This window comes from Electrophorus electricus, chromosome 13 (genome assembly GCF_041902795.1).
Source record: "Electrophorus electricus isolate QZ-2024a chromosome 13, ASM4190279v1, whole genome shotgun sequence".
Taxonomy (NCBI): domain Eukaryota; kingdom Metazoa; phylum Chordata; class Actinopteri; order Gymnotiformes; family Gymnotidae; genus Electrophorus; species Electrophorus electricus.
This window is the reverse complement of record NC_137509.1, coordinates 10,581,886-10,599,765: the sequence shown is the minus strand read 5'-3', so window position 1 is coordinate 10,599,765 and position 17,880 is coordinate 10,581,886. Positions and strand designations below refer to the sequence as shown.

Here is a 17,880-nt window from a genome sequence, read left to right as displayed (position 1 = left end):
GAAGTACCTGCTCGTTAACTATGCTATAACTACCATAAGAGAATATCGGGTACACAGATCTGTATTCATTGCTAACAATGTCGTGCTATTGTTTTTGTACAAAGTCTGCCTGATTTAGCTAGCTATATATTTTTCTGTCAGATTTTGTCAGTTTGTCAATTTGGTTTATTCATTGTTCTTAATTACATGTAAAGTAGCATTTAAAAAGTCTTTGAAAGTATTAAATCTGACTTGGCAATTCCTGCAGATACCTTGATGGTGCTCAAGAGGTGCAATGCAGTATAGGTTTGTTTTTCTTTGTGTGTTTTGTAGAATGGGAAACCTAAGAAAATGTCAACTGGTCCTGGGACTTCCTGCTTACTAAGATTGAAAAACATTCCATCTGGGACTACCAACGAGGAGTTGATCAGTGCTATTAAGCCATTTGGCAAGATTCACACTTCCATCTTCCTTAAAGCCATTGGAGAGGTATGTTGAATTTCATGCAGTATACATTATCTCCTTTAGTAAGCCATGTATAATATTTTATTTGTATTTGTAGTTTAAGATAAGCTATTTGTTAATCAGCTTTATTTCAACTTCTTAAGACATTCTGGAAACCTATGAAGTTGAGACTCTTTTAAAAATGTTACACAGCTAACATTTTTGGAAAAAGCACTTAATACATTGTGATTCCATTTCGTGCATTTAAGTTACAGAAACAATGAGAACTGCCAAAGTTAAAATTGGTCAAGTACACTTAGTCTGGCGACTGCTTTGCCAAAATTAATCATTAATATTTCACTTTGGCAGGCGTCAGTGTGTATGGAGAAGGAGGAGGATGCCAAAGTTTTGGTCAACTGTAAAACCCTAAAGCTGCATGGCAAGCTTATTGACATTTGTATGGAGAAGGTATGGTTATCACAGCAGATGGCAATGGTCCATATAAATATAAACTAAACTAAGTTCTGTTACCTATGGATGGTGTGTGTTTTTGTCAGTCACCACAGACTTCACAGTCAACTAAAGTTAAACAGATGGTCAAAGCCAAGGCTTCTACAAAAGGTCTACGTGAGCCCTAGCTTGTCTTATTAGTATGAACTATATTTGTTATATATCTGGGGGCAGAACAATGGGGTTATTATGCTTTCTTTTGTTTTGTAGGAGAGGCTCCAGTTGTTAAGAGCAAGGTGGTTGTTATAAAGAAGGTATGACATTTTTTCTTGTGTGTGCACAAGGTTAGTCTTCAGTAATGTTGATCCAGGCTTAACATTGATTTTAAACTCTTGGCATTTTCTGCATCCACAGGAGATCCCTTGGAAGAAAAATATTGTTGAGATAACTGGCCTTTCAGAAGCAGGTGTCACTGAAGATGAGCTGTCAAATCTCGCTATTCCCCATGGCTGTGTTTCCCCACCTGTCATAGCTGTCACTCAGAATAAGGTACTGATGCCATTCAGGCCAACACGAATGCATTCAAAGTCAATATTGGAGATAAACCTGTATGGGCTTTGCATGGTACAAATGGGATGTTTAGTACAGAACAAAGAATTAATCTGTTTTGTGCCAGGCGTACCTCGAGATGCGCAACACCGAGGCGGCAGAGGCACTGGTAAATGCTTATGCGAAGACTCCAGCCAAACTGCAAGATAAAGAGATAAGCATCACGATGATGACCCAGCCTCTTGACATTAATTATACAGTGAGTGCATGTTCAGACTCGTGTCTGACATGAATCCATGTCATACCACATGCATTCTTCCATCACTCTACTTTTGTAGCATGGTACACTTTTTTTAGGCCAGAGTGTAATTGAAATTGCACTTACTGTTGGTTCAGTGGAGATTTAAAATGAGTTATCTTTCCTCCTCCAGGAATCAATATTCAGAGTACTGATGGGAATGGACAAGCTGCCTGTAAGTAAAATGCCACGTGTTTTGTGTTTGTTTGTTTGTTTTTGTTTGTTTTTTGTTTTTGTCTTTTTTTGTTGTTGTTGTCTTTTTTGTCCTGAACATATGAATTTGATTAAGGTTGACCTTATTCTTATTAGTTTCTGATGTTCCGGAGTTTGAAAGGAAAGTCTCGACACCCTAGCATGTTTCTCATGCTTTTTTTTTTTTTTTTTAATGGGGAATGCTTGCTTCCTGGTTATAAATGTAGAATTACATTCAAGCACTTTATTAGAAACACCCATTTTGTACATTTGTTCTATTGTACTTTTCAGTTTGTTAGCTATTATCAAGCCCTTCATTAATGGTCAGTTTCAGACCACTGCAAGCTAGAGATTTAAGTGGCAGACCATTTTGAACCCAGTAAAGATGCCAGGTACATTTATAAAAACCCCAGGAACATTGCTGTTTGCTGTGTCTGATGAACTTGTACCAGCCTAACTCCCACAGCCATGCTTTGCCCTGCACCTAGAATCTGATCAGCAGTTGTCCCAAATTGACCAGCGATAAATGGGAAGAGGGTGACTGGAAGACTGCGTGCAAACCCACCATCATTGTGTCTGCTCTTCCACAGCCCCAGGAACTTGCAGCATTGCCTGAACGTCTCCTCATAGTCGGTAATGTGCCCAAAGGGGTTGGAGCAATCAACGAGGTTCAGAAACTCATCAAACGCTTTGGTGCCTATAAGCAGGCTCTACCCCTCAATGGCAGGGTAAGGGTGTAAAACAGAACAATGCTGTAAACTTAACAAATTCAGACAAAGTGGTCATTTGCCTTTAAGGGGTAGCCTGGCCACCCCACTGACAGGTTTTTCCCACAGGTTAAGAATTTACCTGGTAAATGTAGACAGCTTATGATGGTCACTTATACTATAGATAGCTACAGTTTACTGGTGAATGTTTTTTTGTTTAAAACTTCATTGGCCGCTGTTTCTCCAGAAAATAGTAAACCCATAATGCATTTTACATTTAAGAAATGTTTCTTTACACAATTAAACAATTTCTAGTAACTTTCATTTCTACGTTTGCTTGCTAAATAGTTCTGAATGTGCTGCTTCCAAAGATTCCTCCACTCTGCTTAGCCAAAACATTTCCGTGGAGTCCTGAACAGCATTTTCAAGAGTCAATCAGAATATGACTAATACTTTAGCACATCCAAATACTGCTTATCACAAACACATTTTTAGATGAACATACACACAACTAAATTTGAGTTTTTTTTGTTTTGTTTTTTTTTGCTGGGATTTCATTTTTAGTTTTTTGTATTTTGGTTTACTTGGGCTTTATGCTGGTTTTGTAGCCTTTATCTAGGCTTTTTTGCTTGGAATCTTTGCCCCCTTTAGTAACATTACATTTGCAAAGCTACTGTAGATTCAATTGGTTCAAAGAATGGAAAATGTATGTAAATAATATAAATATGTTCATATTTGTTCTCAGTTAATAATTAATACTTATGTTTAAGCAAATTACACCCTTGATTTATTGGTGATGGGTTAATTAATGATTCCTTGAATGATCTCATGTGAATCCTACATGAGATCAACCAAGGAATTAAACAGAATGCAATATATTATCCCCTATAATATAGTATCTTTTTACCGTTTGTATTGATTTGCCTACCCTGACATCCCCATGATTTTCACTGCCCCACCCTCCAGTAGTTTCTGCAGGCACCACTGTTTTGCCATTCTCACACAACTGCCAGTCAATTGAGGCAGTATGTAGATTTTATTTGTATATAACGTTTCAACACACTTCCTTCTTTGCCTCAACTTTTCAGATTATTTTTGAAATGGAAACTTCTGCTATTGCCAGAGCAGTGCATAGTCGGTTCCTCAAGTTTCCATGTATTGTACAGAATAATTCCCTCACTTTCAAGCTTGCCAAATTACCCAAGGCCACCGATCAGGTATTGTTGGCTTAAGTATTTAATCTTATTGTCCCATGTAGTTAGTTTTGGAAATGTTGTACAATTATGCAAATTATATTTGACTTTAATATTTGTTCATTACAGGTGAAAAAGAAACCTGATGCTAAAGGGTAAGTGAAAGTACATGGTATGCTGAGTGTCGCTTTAGGGTTATCAAAGATGCAGTTCATGTTGGTTCATGTTATCGTTATCACGCAGAAGTACTTTGTATTTGTCCTTACGCTTTCTTAAAATTCCTTCCCATTTATGTACTAATTAGCAATTCAATTACTTAAAAGCTTCACTGTAGGTGTGCTAAAGAATTATTTATAATAAGGGTTTAATTTGTCAGACTTATTAAAAATTAAGGATACGTTCAATACATTTCAAGATGCTCCATTTTAAATTTCTCATCATTTATAACCACATTACATTCTTTACCTACTACAAATAATTTTGTATATATTTTGAGTATTTATTATATGTAGACACACATAACATGTAGGTGCTCAACTGCTTGGCCTCCTCCTCAACAATCCCTCTTTCCACTTTCCCATCAGGGCTAAACCAGCTGCCAAGGTGGGCGTTAAAATGCCACCTAAAGCTAAACCTACCAAAGCGCAGACTCCCAAGTCTACTAATAATGCGCATACAACTATAGCTCCCTCTGTCACATCAATTTCAATCAAAGATGCTCCTTCTGCCATTGCTGCTCAGCCAGTCACTGTAAAAGCTGAGATTAATTCTTTGAAAGGTGCAACTGAAAATGAAGCAAATATTAAGATGGATACTATTACTTCTAAAGAAACATTTACTCCTGAAACAGCAGCAGCATTGAAGCATTCTGAGTGTGATTCAAAAATGGACATCACACCCTCTGAAACACTTCAAGAAAGTAGCAACACTAAATTGGGCAACTCTCCTATTGGAACAGCTTCATCTGAAAGCAGTGGGTCCAAAATGGACACTTCTATTACTGTAACAACGTCATTTAAAAGTACCACTGGCACTGATACCCAGATTGACACCCAAGATGGAAAAACAGCTATGGTGGAGGCCCAGGAGTTTGAGTCAGAAGTGAGTGTTTTGTCTACAGTAACAGTTGAAGAAGTGATCTCTATGGACACAACTGAGCATACTGAAAATGCATCCACCAATATATCTGAGCATACAGAAGCATCTGTTAACACATCTGAGCATGATGAAAAAGCGTCCTTAAACATCCTGGAACTACCACAGAATGTGACTGATATAAAAGCTGGGAACACATCTGTGGAACAGGATGAAGTTGACAACAAGCCAGAGCACAGAATTGATGAGTCACCATCAGTAGTGGAAACTGTGCTTGTTGGCAATAATAAAGATGGAAAAATCATTATGGGATCCTCTGTAGTTTTGGAGGCTCAGAATGCCCCCATAGATCTGTCTGATCAGGACGCGCATTGTGATTCAAAGCCACAAGGTACTATGCCTGACAGTGAGGTTCAACTTGAGAATGACTTGAAAGTGATTGAACCAAATCAAACTGATATCACTCTGTCACCATCTGAACAAAGCCAGCTCTCTGATCAAGTCAAGCCTCAACCAGCACCTGTTCCATTAGATGACATGACATTGGACTTTCCACCTGTTACACAAGAGATTTTGAAGGCTTTGGAAGCAGCAGTCCATCAGTGCCGTTTGCAGTCCTCCTTGAGGCGTGCTGAGGAAGAAGCTAGGCAGAGGACAGAGACGGAGAAGAATGCTACAGAGAAAGTCATGGGCAAATCCTTGTCGAGCTCTAAAAAACCCACTGCTTCAGATAATGTACAGGCAGCCAAGAAAGCAATTCATAGTGACAACCAAAAGGCTCAATTTGAAAAGGGAAAGAAACCCCAGAGTTCTGGTTCTAGAAGCCAACATGGAGACACTGAATCACCAGAAGGAGAATCATTTTACAGACACAAAGGCAAAGTTGGTGCAGAAGATGTTGTTATTAAACACGGAGGATCATCAAGTTGTTCTGCTGCTGGGTCTCGTAAGGCCAAACTGGACAGTAGCCCAATGTCAAAGAGATCAAGGGAAAGTGAGGAGGACAGCTTCCGGGTGAGAATGATCAAATGTATCCCTTCAGAGATTTAAGATTTCTACTACAGGACTTCTGCAATGCAAATAAAATGTTCTTTTATTTGTTTCTGCACAGAGCCATAGCACTGGCAGAAGTGTAAAGTCCTCAAGGAGTCACTCAAAAACAAGGAAAACAGAAAAGGTCAGGAAAAATACATGAATGTCATTTAGTCATCAGATACTGTTTTGTTGCTCACTGATCATTTTGTCTGTTTCAGTTTAAAGAAGAAGAAATGGAGGAGGAACCCTTCCCCTTCAATCTAGATGAGTTTGTTACTGTTGATGAGGTTGGTGATGATGTAGATGAACACTATCCTTCTAGCTCGGAGCCCCCATCCAAGCATACAGTATCTCAGAATGACCTAAAAGCTTCCTCTAGCATATGCACACCGGAAGAAAAACCCCCCTCTTGCTCAGCGTCCACTGTCCGATCAAAACAGAAGCCTGTGTCTGCATCTATACCTCATAGAACCAGAGCAGCAGCAGCAGCAGCAGTGACTGGGACAGAAGCTCACAAAGGTATTGGTACTGTGCACAACACAGTGGAGGAGCATATAGATGCTAATCCAGTCATAGAGGTGAAAGCGCTTGAAAAGGTGGAAACAGAAGAACCTCAAAGGGCTGAAGTTGATTCAGCTACATCGGATAGCTTGCAAGAGGCAAAAGCTGCAGAAATTGAATTAAAAATGGCAGAATGTGTGTGTACAGAAAAGTCAACTCCAGAAATTTCCCCAGATGAGTATAAAGACAAGGAAGGCAATGCTCAGAGAGATGCTGAAGACCTCTCTCTCATCAAAAAAGACAACTCTGAGAATAAATTGCCTGATCCAAACAAGGTTAATTCACCTTCCCCTTCATTAAACAATTATCCCCTTCTGGCCTCCAAGATAGAAAAATCAGAGACACCTGCAGAGAACCAGTCAGACAGTTCACACTCTGTAGTCCATCAGATGGACGCCAAGGCAGCAAAAGTAAAAACGTCCTTGCTCCATGAACTTCCCTCCAAAGGAGCACTGGAGACCCTTGATGAGGTCAGTGAAGAAGAAGAGGATTTCCCTGATGAAGCAGAAGAGGAAGAGCTGCTGAAGCGGCAGGCTGGTGAAGATCCAGAAGCACTTCTTACTGTTGATGAGGTGGGAGGTGATGAAGCTGACGCTGAGGAGGAACAGCTGGAAAAAGAACTTCAGGGCCTGGTCACTCTGGACGAGATTGTTGAGGATGATGAAGATGAGGATTCTTTCAACCCTGAGGTCAGTGTTTTTTTTTATTGTTTGTTCCTTTATCATTAATCATGGGCAGTTCAGGAGGGGCTGTCTAAAGTGGCTTTTGCATGGCCACTCTTGGCATGTTCTATGGCAGCCTGCTCTTCCTGAGGCCAGCTGCTCTCTGCTTTTTTCAGGCTCTTGTTACACTGGATGAGGCAAGAGGTGATGAAGAGGAGATGGATGAGAAGGGGCAGGATAAAGGCAAGCAAACCAGTTTACAGGTTGAAACACCAGCCAAGTCAAAGGAGCCTATGACATTGTCTGGCCTAGATGAGGAAGCCTGTGACATAGAGGAACTGCGCCAAATGAACTTTGTGACTGTGGATGAAGTGGGGGCAGAAGATGAGGAGGAACAGGAGGAAGAGTCTTCTGTCGCCAGGAAGGACCGCAAGCTTAAAAAGCGAACTTTGAAGATCTCAGGTAAGTGCTAGCTCAACATACATGACATTGTGAAAAAGAAATAGCATTGTTTACACTGTATCATGGAGTTAGGATACAGCAGAATGCAGTTTCTCACAATATCCTCCCTGCTTTTGAATCCTATGGTGGTCTATAGAAAGGAAATCCACTCAGGAGAAGAAGGGGAGTCCTGGTGACCAGCTAGTAGAAGCCCTGAAGATACCCACAATAGAAGAGCCAGCCTTAGTCACTCTACTCCCAGTTATAGAACCAATAGACACAGAAGTCAAATCAGACTTCCAGAATCTGAAAATGGACTCAACGATTGCTCCATCTACAACAGGGGAGAAGCCCAGTGTCAGTGTGCACGAAAATGAGATCACTAGCAAGGAGAATAGGACAACTGAAGTGTCTACAACTGAAAAGCGAGCAGCAATTAAAGGTAATTGAGACATTAAATTTTTAAAAATTGTATTGAAGCACTTATTAGGAATCCTTCAGGGGTTTTGCCCCCTTAAACACATTGAAAATGTTGACATGCCTTGACATTTTCATCTCTTGCACACCACTTGCCTTGCTTACTGTATGGGTTTCCTAACTGCTTCAGTAAACCAGTTAAGTTAAAATTTACCATAAGGAGCTCTTGCACCAGGACCCACTAGATATGTATATTGTATTGTGGTTTGTTGCGGTCATTCTTTATTCCAGAGGAATCTAAACAGAGGCTAAAGTCTGAGGTGACGCAGGAGCCAGAATCCAAGAGGCCTCGCTCACAGCACTCTATAACTAAAGACTTCACTCTTTCCCCCTTTAATCCACACATCCCAATTGGTAAGAGCTCCATTACAGATAAGTTTCTTTTAAACAAGTTTTTTTAACGCTGAGTGCTAGATGCCACCAATCAGTCAGACCTGAAACTGTTACACTAAAGTTATAATACACTGCTCAAACATTCAGTGTGGTGAGCGATTATTAAATGTAAATGAATAGACTTTGTCAGATGTGGACCTTTTTTTTTTAAAAAAAAAATACTTACAGAATTGTCAAATAACATGGAATGCTGTATGTGTACTGCCTAACCCTACATCAGAATCCAGCTTCTTTAATTTGTTTTTCATTTTTATTATGGATTGGTTGAAACAGGCTTGAATTTCTCTAAACAGTGGTGTGTAATTCTGTGCATCTGCTCTCCGCAGGTCTGGACTTTGTGGTGCCCAAGACGGGTTTCTACTGCAAGCTCTGCTGTCTGTTTTATGGCAGTGAGGAGACTGCAAAGAAAACCCATTGTAGCAGTTTACGACATTACCAGAATATGCAGGTATACCTCATAGCTGCACTCAGCCTGTTTGGTGCAGTGTTTTAACATAGGTTTTTGTGTTTTGTTGGGGTTTTTGTTTCACTACAATAATGTACTACAGTACACACACACACACACACACACACACACACACACTGATGTATGTGTATATAATGTTAAAGAAAATATTAATTTTAATTGAATGGGGTTTTTTGAATTCTCATCTCACAGAAATACTATGAGAAGCTGAAGTCTCAAAGTGGCAGCTCAACTCCGAGACCAGACAGTCACAATTCTGCATCTGATTAAATATTTACTCTTCTTTGGTTTTGTATAAATAATTAATGGGTCCAATGCTATTTAGTTGTAAAGGTTTATGGGTGGTTTTTTTAGGTAATTACTTAAATTTAAAAATTACAAAGTATATTAATTCAGATGAGCTCCACACAACAAATAAACAATTTCAATTCAAAAGTTTACTTGTCACATGCACTTTCATGGCAGATGCAAAGGTCCAGTGAAAAGAAATATGGCAACAGTCAAGTCTGCATAGCAGAACAATAGACTTTACAGGCAGGATTGACAGTATAACTGGGTATCAGATGTAAGAAAAAAACGAGAACAACACAGTGAAAGAATTCCCAACAAATCGGTCTCTTTGGCTATGTACAGGCAGCAGGCAAATCAGAATCTTCTCAGATTGGATCTTAAGATGATGGGCCACACTTTAACTATGGGAAAACAAAATAAATGCAATAAATAAATAAAAATAGTAAAGCAAAGCAAAATTTATTACAAAATTTTTACAACAGCTTTTTTCTCTCTTGCACACCACTTGCTGTTCTTGCCTTAAGTGTGTTTTGTAACAAAGTGTTTGCTGTGACAAAGCAGCTTTACATATGTCCTGGTCTAAGCCCCAAAAGGGCAAGCAAAATCTTGACAGTGGTAAGGAAAAATGCACAGAGGCTGAGGGGAAGAAACCACAAGAGGAACCAAGACTCATACAGGAACCCATCCTCCTCTGGTCGACGCTGGACAGCATGATAAAGAGCCATGGAATGGAGCTAAGAGATGTATCTGTACTTGTGCATGTGGGTATCTATACATCTGCAGATCAAAGTAGACATCACAAAAATTAATATGCCAAATATTGCAGCATGATAAGAACATTTGCAAAAATGTTACATCTGTACAGTTGTGCAAATAAGTGTAGATGTTGCACAAATACATTAAGGGTGGGTGTATAGTTTTAAAGTTTAAAGTGCAAAGTGCCACTGTGGTTGATGAGCACCTATGGTTCTGGGGGGGGGATGCTGTTTTGATGGCCCTAAATCTTCTACCAGAGTGAAATGGCTCAAGGAGGTGATCTCCATACGGGGACGCATTTGTAAAAATCCGATTGGAGTCGTGCTTTTTGCTAAAGATGCAAGAATAGTGTTTCATTTTTTAATTTCTCTATCCAGACTATCGAATAATCGCATTTGGGCTTGCAGTCTGAATAGCCTTATGTGTATGTGGTCCTAGGTCAGATTCGTGGCCACCTCGTGGCCGTTTGACTTGAACAAGAATGGTCAGTTCGGAACTGGGCTTCTTAAACGCATACGCCTGTCGTCAGCGTTAGAGAGGACAAGATTTTAAGTATTCCCGTGGAGACGGTGGAAATGTGTATAACTGGTATTCCCTTGGAAGTGGTTATATGTTAATAGTAACTGAATGTGTACTTAAAAAAAATTCATCCTCTGCTACAGAAGAGTTTTGGATTAAACTGTGTTTCACCCAATATGACTGATGAAGTAGTGCTTAAAGACTTGATTGCAAGTCATGTCAATTATTAGTAAATGATATTTCATCTGTTACATGGCAGAAAGCTGACTCAGATGTTTTGGCATATATTAATCAGAAACATGACGGACTACATGTTGGAAAAATGAATAATGCCATAAGTGATGTCTGGAACATTGCACTAATATTGTATCCTCAGTGTTAGCCACACACACTGCATGCATGGGTGCAGCTTTGAATTAGTTTCAATTCTGATATGTCGCTTCCTTGAGGCCAAGTCTGGCAAATTGAGAAATAAAGTAAGCATTTAAATTTTTTTTTTTTTTTTAGTTTTATTTTTTTTGCAATACTGTGAATTGTGTTTGTATCCTGTCATATGAGTTAACATACGATTGCAGTTCTAATGGATATAATTCAGACCCAAAAATAAAATGATTGGCACATTTAGCCAAGAACACAGGGTTGGGGAAGGGAGAGTGCAAGGTAATATGGGGATAGTGTTAGGCATGGGTGGAAGGGAGACAGTTTTATGCTTGTGTAACACTAGTTTGTACCATAGAGTCCTGTAAAACTTGGTCATCTTTGCTGTGACTATTATTACTATCATTATTAGCTGTTATACTTGTATAGCGCCTATCTCATACCCAAAGACGCTTTACAATGAATACGCACCGTTTAGAAGTGGCAGCCAATCATACACAGCACACACTCAACCGGAAAACCATAGCCCCCTGGGGAACTGCATTGGGTGTGGTGATTTGATCAGACAGCAAACAGACTTGGTGATCTGCTCAATTCAAGTCAAATTAATTTATTTAGCTCTTTTTACAACAGTTGTTGTCACAAAAGCAGTTTTACGAATGTCTGAGTCTAAGCCCCCAGTGAGCAAGCCAAGGCTCACAGTGGCAAGGAAAAACTCCCTATAGCATGAGGAAGAAACCTTGAGAGGATTCAGGACTAAAATGTGAGGCCCATCCTCCTTTGGCTGACAACAGACCAGATGACTTTTTATTAATATGGTTAAATCCTGTGTCTGCATGCAATAGTTGGTGTGAAGGATAACTCATGTTAATATGACAAATCTGAGGTCTGAGAGACCAAGCACAAATGACAGAATTGCAAGTTTCTACCTTTTAAACTGCTCTATGAATAACCACACTTGTAAAAAGAAAGGCAACTTCTGTGTTAAAGTATCTTTTAACTACACAGAAAAGTTGGGTACTTTTTCTTTACAAATGGGGTTATCTTGGCTTCACCAATTTTGAAGCATACTCATGCATATAAAAACATTTCAATACTGTTTCTGTAAATTTGTATAACTTTTTAAAGGAACCTTTGATAGACAAAATGTCATGAATAGAAGCACCACCCTTACTTATGTTAATAGCTTCTGTTCAAGAGGAATCTTTTGGTCAAAAAAATAATAATAATAACTCACTAAAAAGCACAAACATATGGCTCATTTGTGCTTATTAGCCCAGATATACGATTCATTGAAATCACCTAAATAGAAGACAGAGAACAAAATGTACCAAAATCTCTTACTAATTTCTCTTAAATTACTTGACAGTTCAATCTGGTTCCGTAAACATCAGCTATCTTAGATGTAATGTTTCATTACTATGCTGACAGGTACCATTTCCAAAAAGAGTTAGGGTGTTTCCTAAACAGAAACCATAGGTCGATAAATCCCTATGCTGCATACTGAATGCATGCACAACTGCCTATATTGCTGGCCTCCAGACATAAGACATGACCAAATATGGTGCTAAACCTGTTGTTGATGTTGTAGGGCAGCCTCAGTATTACTCTGGGTGTTGCAGGCTACATGTGGCTTGGCTTTACTGAAACTTAACTGCTGATAATGATCAAGCAAATACTCCATAACTAAAAGTAGTCTTTATTGTTGGTATTATGGACACAACCTGGAAAGATTCATGCACTCAGAACATGTTATGAGCAGGGATGGATTACTGGCCATGCCAGTGACCAGGGACCACTCTGCCTTGGACCTTGGACCTCAGATGACAAGACCCAAGGCAGCACAAAGAATGGAAGCACCAGTATAGGTGGAAAAATTATAGCCTCAGATTATGTACAAATCACTAATTCAGTGAATTAAAACTGCATAATATGCCCTTAGGTCCTTCTCTCTAGATTTTTTTTTTTTTTTTCCTGATTGGTTCTGCCTTGTCTCAACAAGGCACATGTGTAGTAAACTGTATATTTGAGATGTTAAATGATGGAGTTCTTGTAACATTTCAATGTTTTTCATGTCCACTATCAGAAGCTCTGTAAGGATAACCGTAAAGTGAGTTGTTGTTTTTTTGGTTTTTTTATATGAGACAATTTGTTGTTAGCTGCAGTTGTAACAGTTGCTAAAGCATAAACTGGACTTGCTAATTAGCACCATAAGATGGCAGCAGATAGGAGCATGCATTTTTATCTGGAGCAACAGTATCCCATCACGACCTAAAGATGAATTCCAGCAAGATCAAGCTGCTATATAGTTCCGAATACACATGCCCTTTCCATTATCTTGTCTTCTTCTTCAAGACCTTCCTGATGATTCTGTCTGAAAATGTGCAAAACCTCAAGAATATTTGTCATGTAAATAACCATCAGACAGAAGACGGGTATGTGGAATTTTCATTATACTTTAGTTCTGCTTTATTGCTAGTTGTACATATTAAAAAATATTGCAATTTACGTGTGATCACTTAAAAACAAATAAAGAGAACAGATAAAGCATTTAGAATCACCAAATTAATAGACAGGGACCATAACATTTCATTGATAAAAACCTAAAATAGTCCTCTACTACTTCTGTAATTTTCATTATAACTGTACTTTACATTAAACCACAACTAGGTTAAACCTGCACATGGTGCTTGCAGTATTTTGGGAGTGCGTGAAACTGCCATGCTATGTCAATATACCAGAAAAACATGTATTCCAGTACTCTACTTCCTCCAGCATGGAATGCTTGTCTGCCGAGGAGCCACACCATCTCTGCAGGGTATAAAGTGACTGCTGGTTCGAAGGCAAGCAGAAGTGAGTTTTAGGCAAGAAAAGCAAAATTCAACCTGACAACGGTTACATATGATATTCTTGCACCCTGTTGTATCATGCTCTAACAGGTTGCCACAGGTAGGGCAAGCTCGCATGGAGGGACATCTTATATTGTCAGCTTCATGGAGAATTATATCCCTACACTTTAACAGCTTCTCAATGTGTGGGTTAATACAGCCACTGTTATCACACCGGTCTGAGCGAGGCCCTGGTCCTTTCCATTCCTTGAAACACTGCCAGCAGAACTCAAATCTTTTATCAGACTCTGCTGTACAGATCGTGCAGAGTACACACAGGTTGGTCAAGTCCTGCCTCTCAACAAATGACTTGCAACCAGGGCACTTGAAAAAGAAAAATGACAAATATTAAATGAGAATGATTAATATAACTTGGCTCAAATGGAATTAAAAAGCTGTTGCATTGTTTTACTTGTAAATGTTCTAGAAGGGTTTTAATTACTTTTGAGTGCTTACATTTATAAAGCATTTGCTTTTGGAAAGCCAGATCTGTTTCAGAATGCTAAAGCCAAGTCATTGAATAATGACAAATGAATGCTATTTCAGAGATGTTTAAGTGAACAAAAAGAATAACACTGAACTGGATCAGCCATTCTAAAAAATAAAACTCATTCCAGTAGTGGAAAACTGCTTTAAAATAACATTGACTCTCATCCTAACATTACAGGCTTTGATTTCTCAATTTAAAATTGCTAGTTATTTTAGAAGTGTTACCTAAAGACAATCTACGTATTCCAATTCAAATTATTAATAGATAATAGATATAGATATAATAGATAATAATAGATATTATTACAGTGCTATACAAAATACCCACCGAGTTATATTCGCAGTATTCAGCTGCAGCCAAGACAGCCATGGTCTCCTCAAAGTGGCTCTGCTCCTCTTGAGTCAGCAAAGCCATTCTCCGCACCTCCACATAAGGCCATACGGCTCCACACTTCTGGGTTGTTCCATCTTTAAGGGCTGGACACAAGAACTTGTACTGGCCCTGTGCACATTAAAAATAAGAGTAACAACAAAACTGATGCTTTGTTGACTTTTTAATCTTATTTGAGGTTTTTAACAGTCAAACCTTCTTCTAAGTTGACACTAGTTAATGTACATGCCATTCAAGTTCTTGAGGTCATTCAATTATTTCTCAAGCATCTCACGTATTGTCATTAATAAAATTAATAAAGTTCGCTTTATGGAGTGATCATTCATAGGATGGACCTTTTCCGACTTTGACATCATTTACATTTTTTTAAAGCCATTTGTGAATAAGTTCACTTAAAGCTCAGAATGGCCCCTGATTAAATAGTAGACCTGGTCCAGCAGACTGCGGCACCAGGCTGTGAGGGACTGTGGTGTGACAGCATGGCCACAAGGCATCTCTGCTCTCAGGATGTTGGGATCATCATCGAGGGCTAAAATAATGTGAGATCACAACTGTTACACACTCGTTAGAAAAAGTACAACACGTTTCTTATGCACTTAGGAAAAGACTGCATTCAGTATTGCACACGTGTTTTAGATACGACATACATGCTGAACACCCAAACAGTATTCATACGGTTTCATTTTGAGCTTGTGTATAGATCCATTTTGAAGCTAAAAATTTGTGTTAATTCGAGTTAATCAAAATAAAGCTTCCACTGTACTTACTAATGTCATCCTTACGTGACACGAATTTGAGAGTCGAGTCTTTAGGATCATAACGCTTTTGTTCTTCAGTCATCGCTAAATCAACGTCTCACAGTCAGCGTCTCACAATCAACTGCCTGTCCACAGTTTTTGTTTTGATTTGGGAGATCACGTGCTTTTTAGTAAGGAGGCGGGCTGTGTGGAAAGGAGTTAGGGGAATTATGGTACCTGTTGTCAAGAAACTGAAAACTGAAAGTATAAGAATACAGTGTACTTTATTGTAAACAAAACATTAAGCTATTAATATGCGGGACCAAGTTTGATATAAACACCGCTTGTGAAATAAAACCTATAAATAGAGCCTATACGTTTGCTTGCCACTACTGAATTATGCATGTTATCTGTGCCTTAAAAAATACCCTAAAAGCATTGCTTAGACTTATAGCCAATGGCCTAAGGTCTGCTAATAATATAGTCTAAGATAAATAATCCAGGTGTTCATCTTAAATCCAACAGTCAACGAACATACGACGTATTATTTTTTAATGCATTAAGTATCTAAATGTTTACACAGACATTAAGGCTTGTCATATATTAACTGTTTTATTTAAACTGAAACGTCATGTTCTCAGAAAGGGCGTCAACGGTAAGCAGAGAAGACTATAGAAAGTGAAACTTCATACACAACATTAACGTTATAGTTTTAAGCTGTAGCACTCGATCGACATGGGGAAAATTTACCAAATTCTAGTTCTTGGTATTAAAGGAGAGAGGAAGACTATAGACGTTGCAAGCAACGAAACCGATTTCAACAATACTACAATACTGGCCTTTAAACAGAAACTCACAGAGAAATTTCCGGAGCTTAAAGGTAAGCGAAAGAGAAACACTTAATAACACTTACGTTGTACCTACACTTTACCTCACTGGGCATTTTACTATGAATAAAGTGGCATATAGCCTATAGCTGGGGCAAACTGGCATGAATAATCTGTCAGTCAGCATCATCACTGGTTAGTTTGTTGACATAGGCACACTGAACGGATATTATGTTGGTTGTGATCAAATACAGGATTACCGCTTACATAACAGCTGTATGGTTATGCATGACGAGCTGGTACAAATTTGTCAGCAAAGCAGAGTTACTAGCTTGAAAGTAATCCCTCTCTCATAAAATATTCAACCAGCAGTGTACTGTGGTCAGAAAATAACCAGTGATGAAAGGACGCAAAATGTGCCAAATGGCACAGAGGTTATAGAGTTTTAACTGCACGTGTATGAGTGGTACCAGTGTTTCTACAGTGTCCGCTAAAGGTCCAGCTTGTACTTCTGTTTTAAAAGTGTGTCCCCATGTACTTCTATTTTAAAAGTGTGTCCCCATGCACTTTTGTTTTAAGTGTGTGTCCCCTACTTCATGCTCCTAAAATCCTTCCATTGATTTCCAGGGCAGGCATTCAGAGTAATGTACACTGATGTGCAACTGGAAAACGACACTGACACTTTCTCCAAGTACCAGATCCAGGACCGCTCTACAATTGTCCTTATTTTGCGTTTGCCTGGAGGTTCTGAACTAATGGGATGAGCAGGGAGTCACTGGGACATCTTAAAGGACTTTTATTCATGATTTCCTTGACCTTTTGTTTATTAAACTGGAAGTATGCTGAATAAATGTACTGTACAGTGTGTGCATGACAAACACACACTTGCCATCTTGTTTTTAACTAAATAATGAATAATAGAAACTAAATAAGCATGACTAAATAATGTTAACTAAAATATGTCAAATGTGTTTATAGTCAGCTATAGCTAGTCGATTTCTTATCCAGGGATGTATTTAAATATTTGAATTAATTTGAATACTCTATAAAATGGGGAAAACCAGTGGGAAAATAAGCAGATCTAGCATTCTGTCTATAAAATATTTTAATCTGCTTGGTTTGTGGTTATGTGTGCCTCTCTGACAAGGACAGATGCAAATACTCTTATTGTTTTCCATTCATGCCCATCACTAGTTATTTTATCTCTTATCTAATAGAAACCACTTACTGTTAGTTTAGGGAAACAATGTACAATTTTCTGTGTAAACTTATTGGCATTCATTTGACACCAGTGAGGGCATGTCATCAACTGACATCTGCATCGGACTGTAACAATGAAGAGAAGTATTACTACTTTAAAATAAATTTGATATATATTTTTTTTATGTTACTGTTGCTGTATCGGGGCCTAGAAAATTGTAACTCAAGCTTTAGAGTGTGTATTTTTCAGAGTAGTGGGCTTTTGTTTTCGGGATAATTTGCTTACCATGTAGCCAGCCATGCAGCTGGCACTGACAGAGTTATAAAAAGAATCCACCAGTTGGTTTATAATTTGCCAACAATAAAAACAGTGCAAATTGATCAGCTAATCTGCAGTGTATGACTCGTCATTCGTAACTCGTCGCATTTTCCTAGTTTAATGCTGCGGTGTGTTTAGCTTCT

The 17,880-nt window shown here is 38.7% G+C and overlaps 3 protein-coding genes across 9 annotated transcripts in view; 2 read left to right on the top strand and 1 right to left on the bottom strand.

Moving 5' to 3' along the window:
* znf638 (zinc finger protein 638) overlaps window positions 1-11,080 on the top strand; it is a 29,490-nt gene extending 18,410 nt beyond the window's left edge. The window contains exons 7-24 of one of the 7 annotated variants that reach the window (XM_081725465.1): window positions 313-468; window positions 793-891; window positions 981-1,050; window positions 1,144-1,187; window positions 1,288-1,422; window positions 1,550-1,681; window positions 1,854-1,895; window positions 2,401-2,640; window positions 3,708-3,836; window positions 3,942-3,967; window positions 4,397-5,921; window positions 6,019-6,084; window positions 6,161-7,192; window positions 7,342-7,627; window positions 7,764-8,048; window positions 8,315-8,437; window positions 8,803-8,924; window positions 9,135-11,080. In XM_081725465.1, coding sequence (XP_081581591.1) covers window positions 313-468; window positions 793-891; window positions 981-1,050; window positions 1,144-1,187; window positions 1,288-1,422; window positions 1,550-1,681; window positions 1,854-1,895; window positions 2,401-2,640; window positions 3,708-3,836; window positions 3,942-3,967; window positions 4,397-5,921; window positions 6,019-6,084; window positions 6,161-7,192; window positions 7,342-7,627; window positions 7,764-8,048; window positions 8,315-8,437; window positions 8,803-8,924; window positions 9,135-9,212 — 4,590 coding nt within the window. In that variant the 3' untranslated portion in view covers window positions 9,213-11,080. The remainder of the gene's footprint in view (window positions 1-312; window positions 469-792; window positions 892-980; window positions 1,051-1,143; window positions 1,188-1,287; window positions 1,423-1,549; window positions 1,682-1,853; window positions 1,896-2,400; window positions 2,641-3,707; window positions 3,837-3,941; window positions 3,968-4,396; window positions 5,922-6,018; window positions 6,085-6,160; window positions 7,193-7,341; window positions 7,628-7,763; window positions 8,049-8,314; window positions 8,438-8,802; window positions 8,925-9,134) is intronic. The other 6 variants (XM_081725466.1, XM_081725467.1, XM_035520039.2 and 3 more) reach the window with 6 other exon arrangements.
* Window positions 11,081-13,326: 2,246 nt separating this feature from the next.
* On the bottom strand, window positions 13,327-16,715 carry si:ch211-212k18.15 (uncharacterized). Its single transcript, XM_027003824.3, has 5 exons — window positions 16,305-16,715; window positions 15,422-15,595; window positions 15,083-15,183; window positions 14,592-14,765; window positions 13,327-14,098 (listed from the first exon to the last, which is right to left on the bottom strand). Exons 2-5 carry the CDS (start codon window positions 15,492-15,494, stop codon window positions 13,649-13,651), a joined length of 798 nt encoding a protein of 265 aa, XP_026859625.2. The 5' UTR covers window positions 15,495-15,595; window positions 16,305-16,715; the 3' UTR covers window positions 13,327-13,648.
* LOC118240148 (uncharacterized) lies at window positions 16,040-17,807 on the top strand. Its single transcript, XM_035520042.2, has 2 exons — window positions 16,040-16,271; window positions 16,846-17,807. Exons 1-2 carry the CDS (start codon window positions 16,127-16,129, stop codon window positions 16,980-16,982), a joined length of 282 nt encoding a protein of 93 aa, XP_035375935.1. The 5' UTR covers window positions 16,040-16,126; the 3' UTR covers window positions 16,983-17,807.
* Window positions 17,808-17,880: the final 73 nt, after the last annotated feature.

Excerpts from the sequence above, each read along its gene's own strand:
- si:ch211-212k18.15 (XM_027003824.3), bottom strand. The coding sequence starts at position 15,494 with ATGACTGAAGAACAAAAGCGTTATGATCCTAAAGACTCGACTCTCAAA. Across the intron at positions 14,766-15,082 it reads GCCGCAGTCTGCTGGACCAG|GGCCAGTACAAGTTCTTGTG; the intron begins GTCTACTATTTA and ends TAATGTGCACAG. Across the intron at positions 14,099-14,591 it reads AATACTGCGAATATAACTCG|TGCCCTGGTTGCAAGTCATT; the intron begins GTGGGTATTTTG and ends TTCTTTTTCAAG.
- LOC118240148 (XM_035520042.2), top strand. The coding sequence starts at position 16,127 with ATGGGGAAAATTTACCAAATTCTAGTTCTTGGTATTAAAGGAGAGAGG. Across the intron at positions 16,272-16,845 it reads GAAATTTCCGGAGCTTAAAG|GGCAGGCATTCAGAGTAATG; the intron begins GTAAGCGAAAGA and ends ATTGATTTCCAG.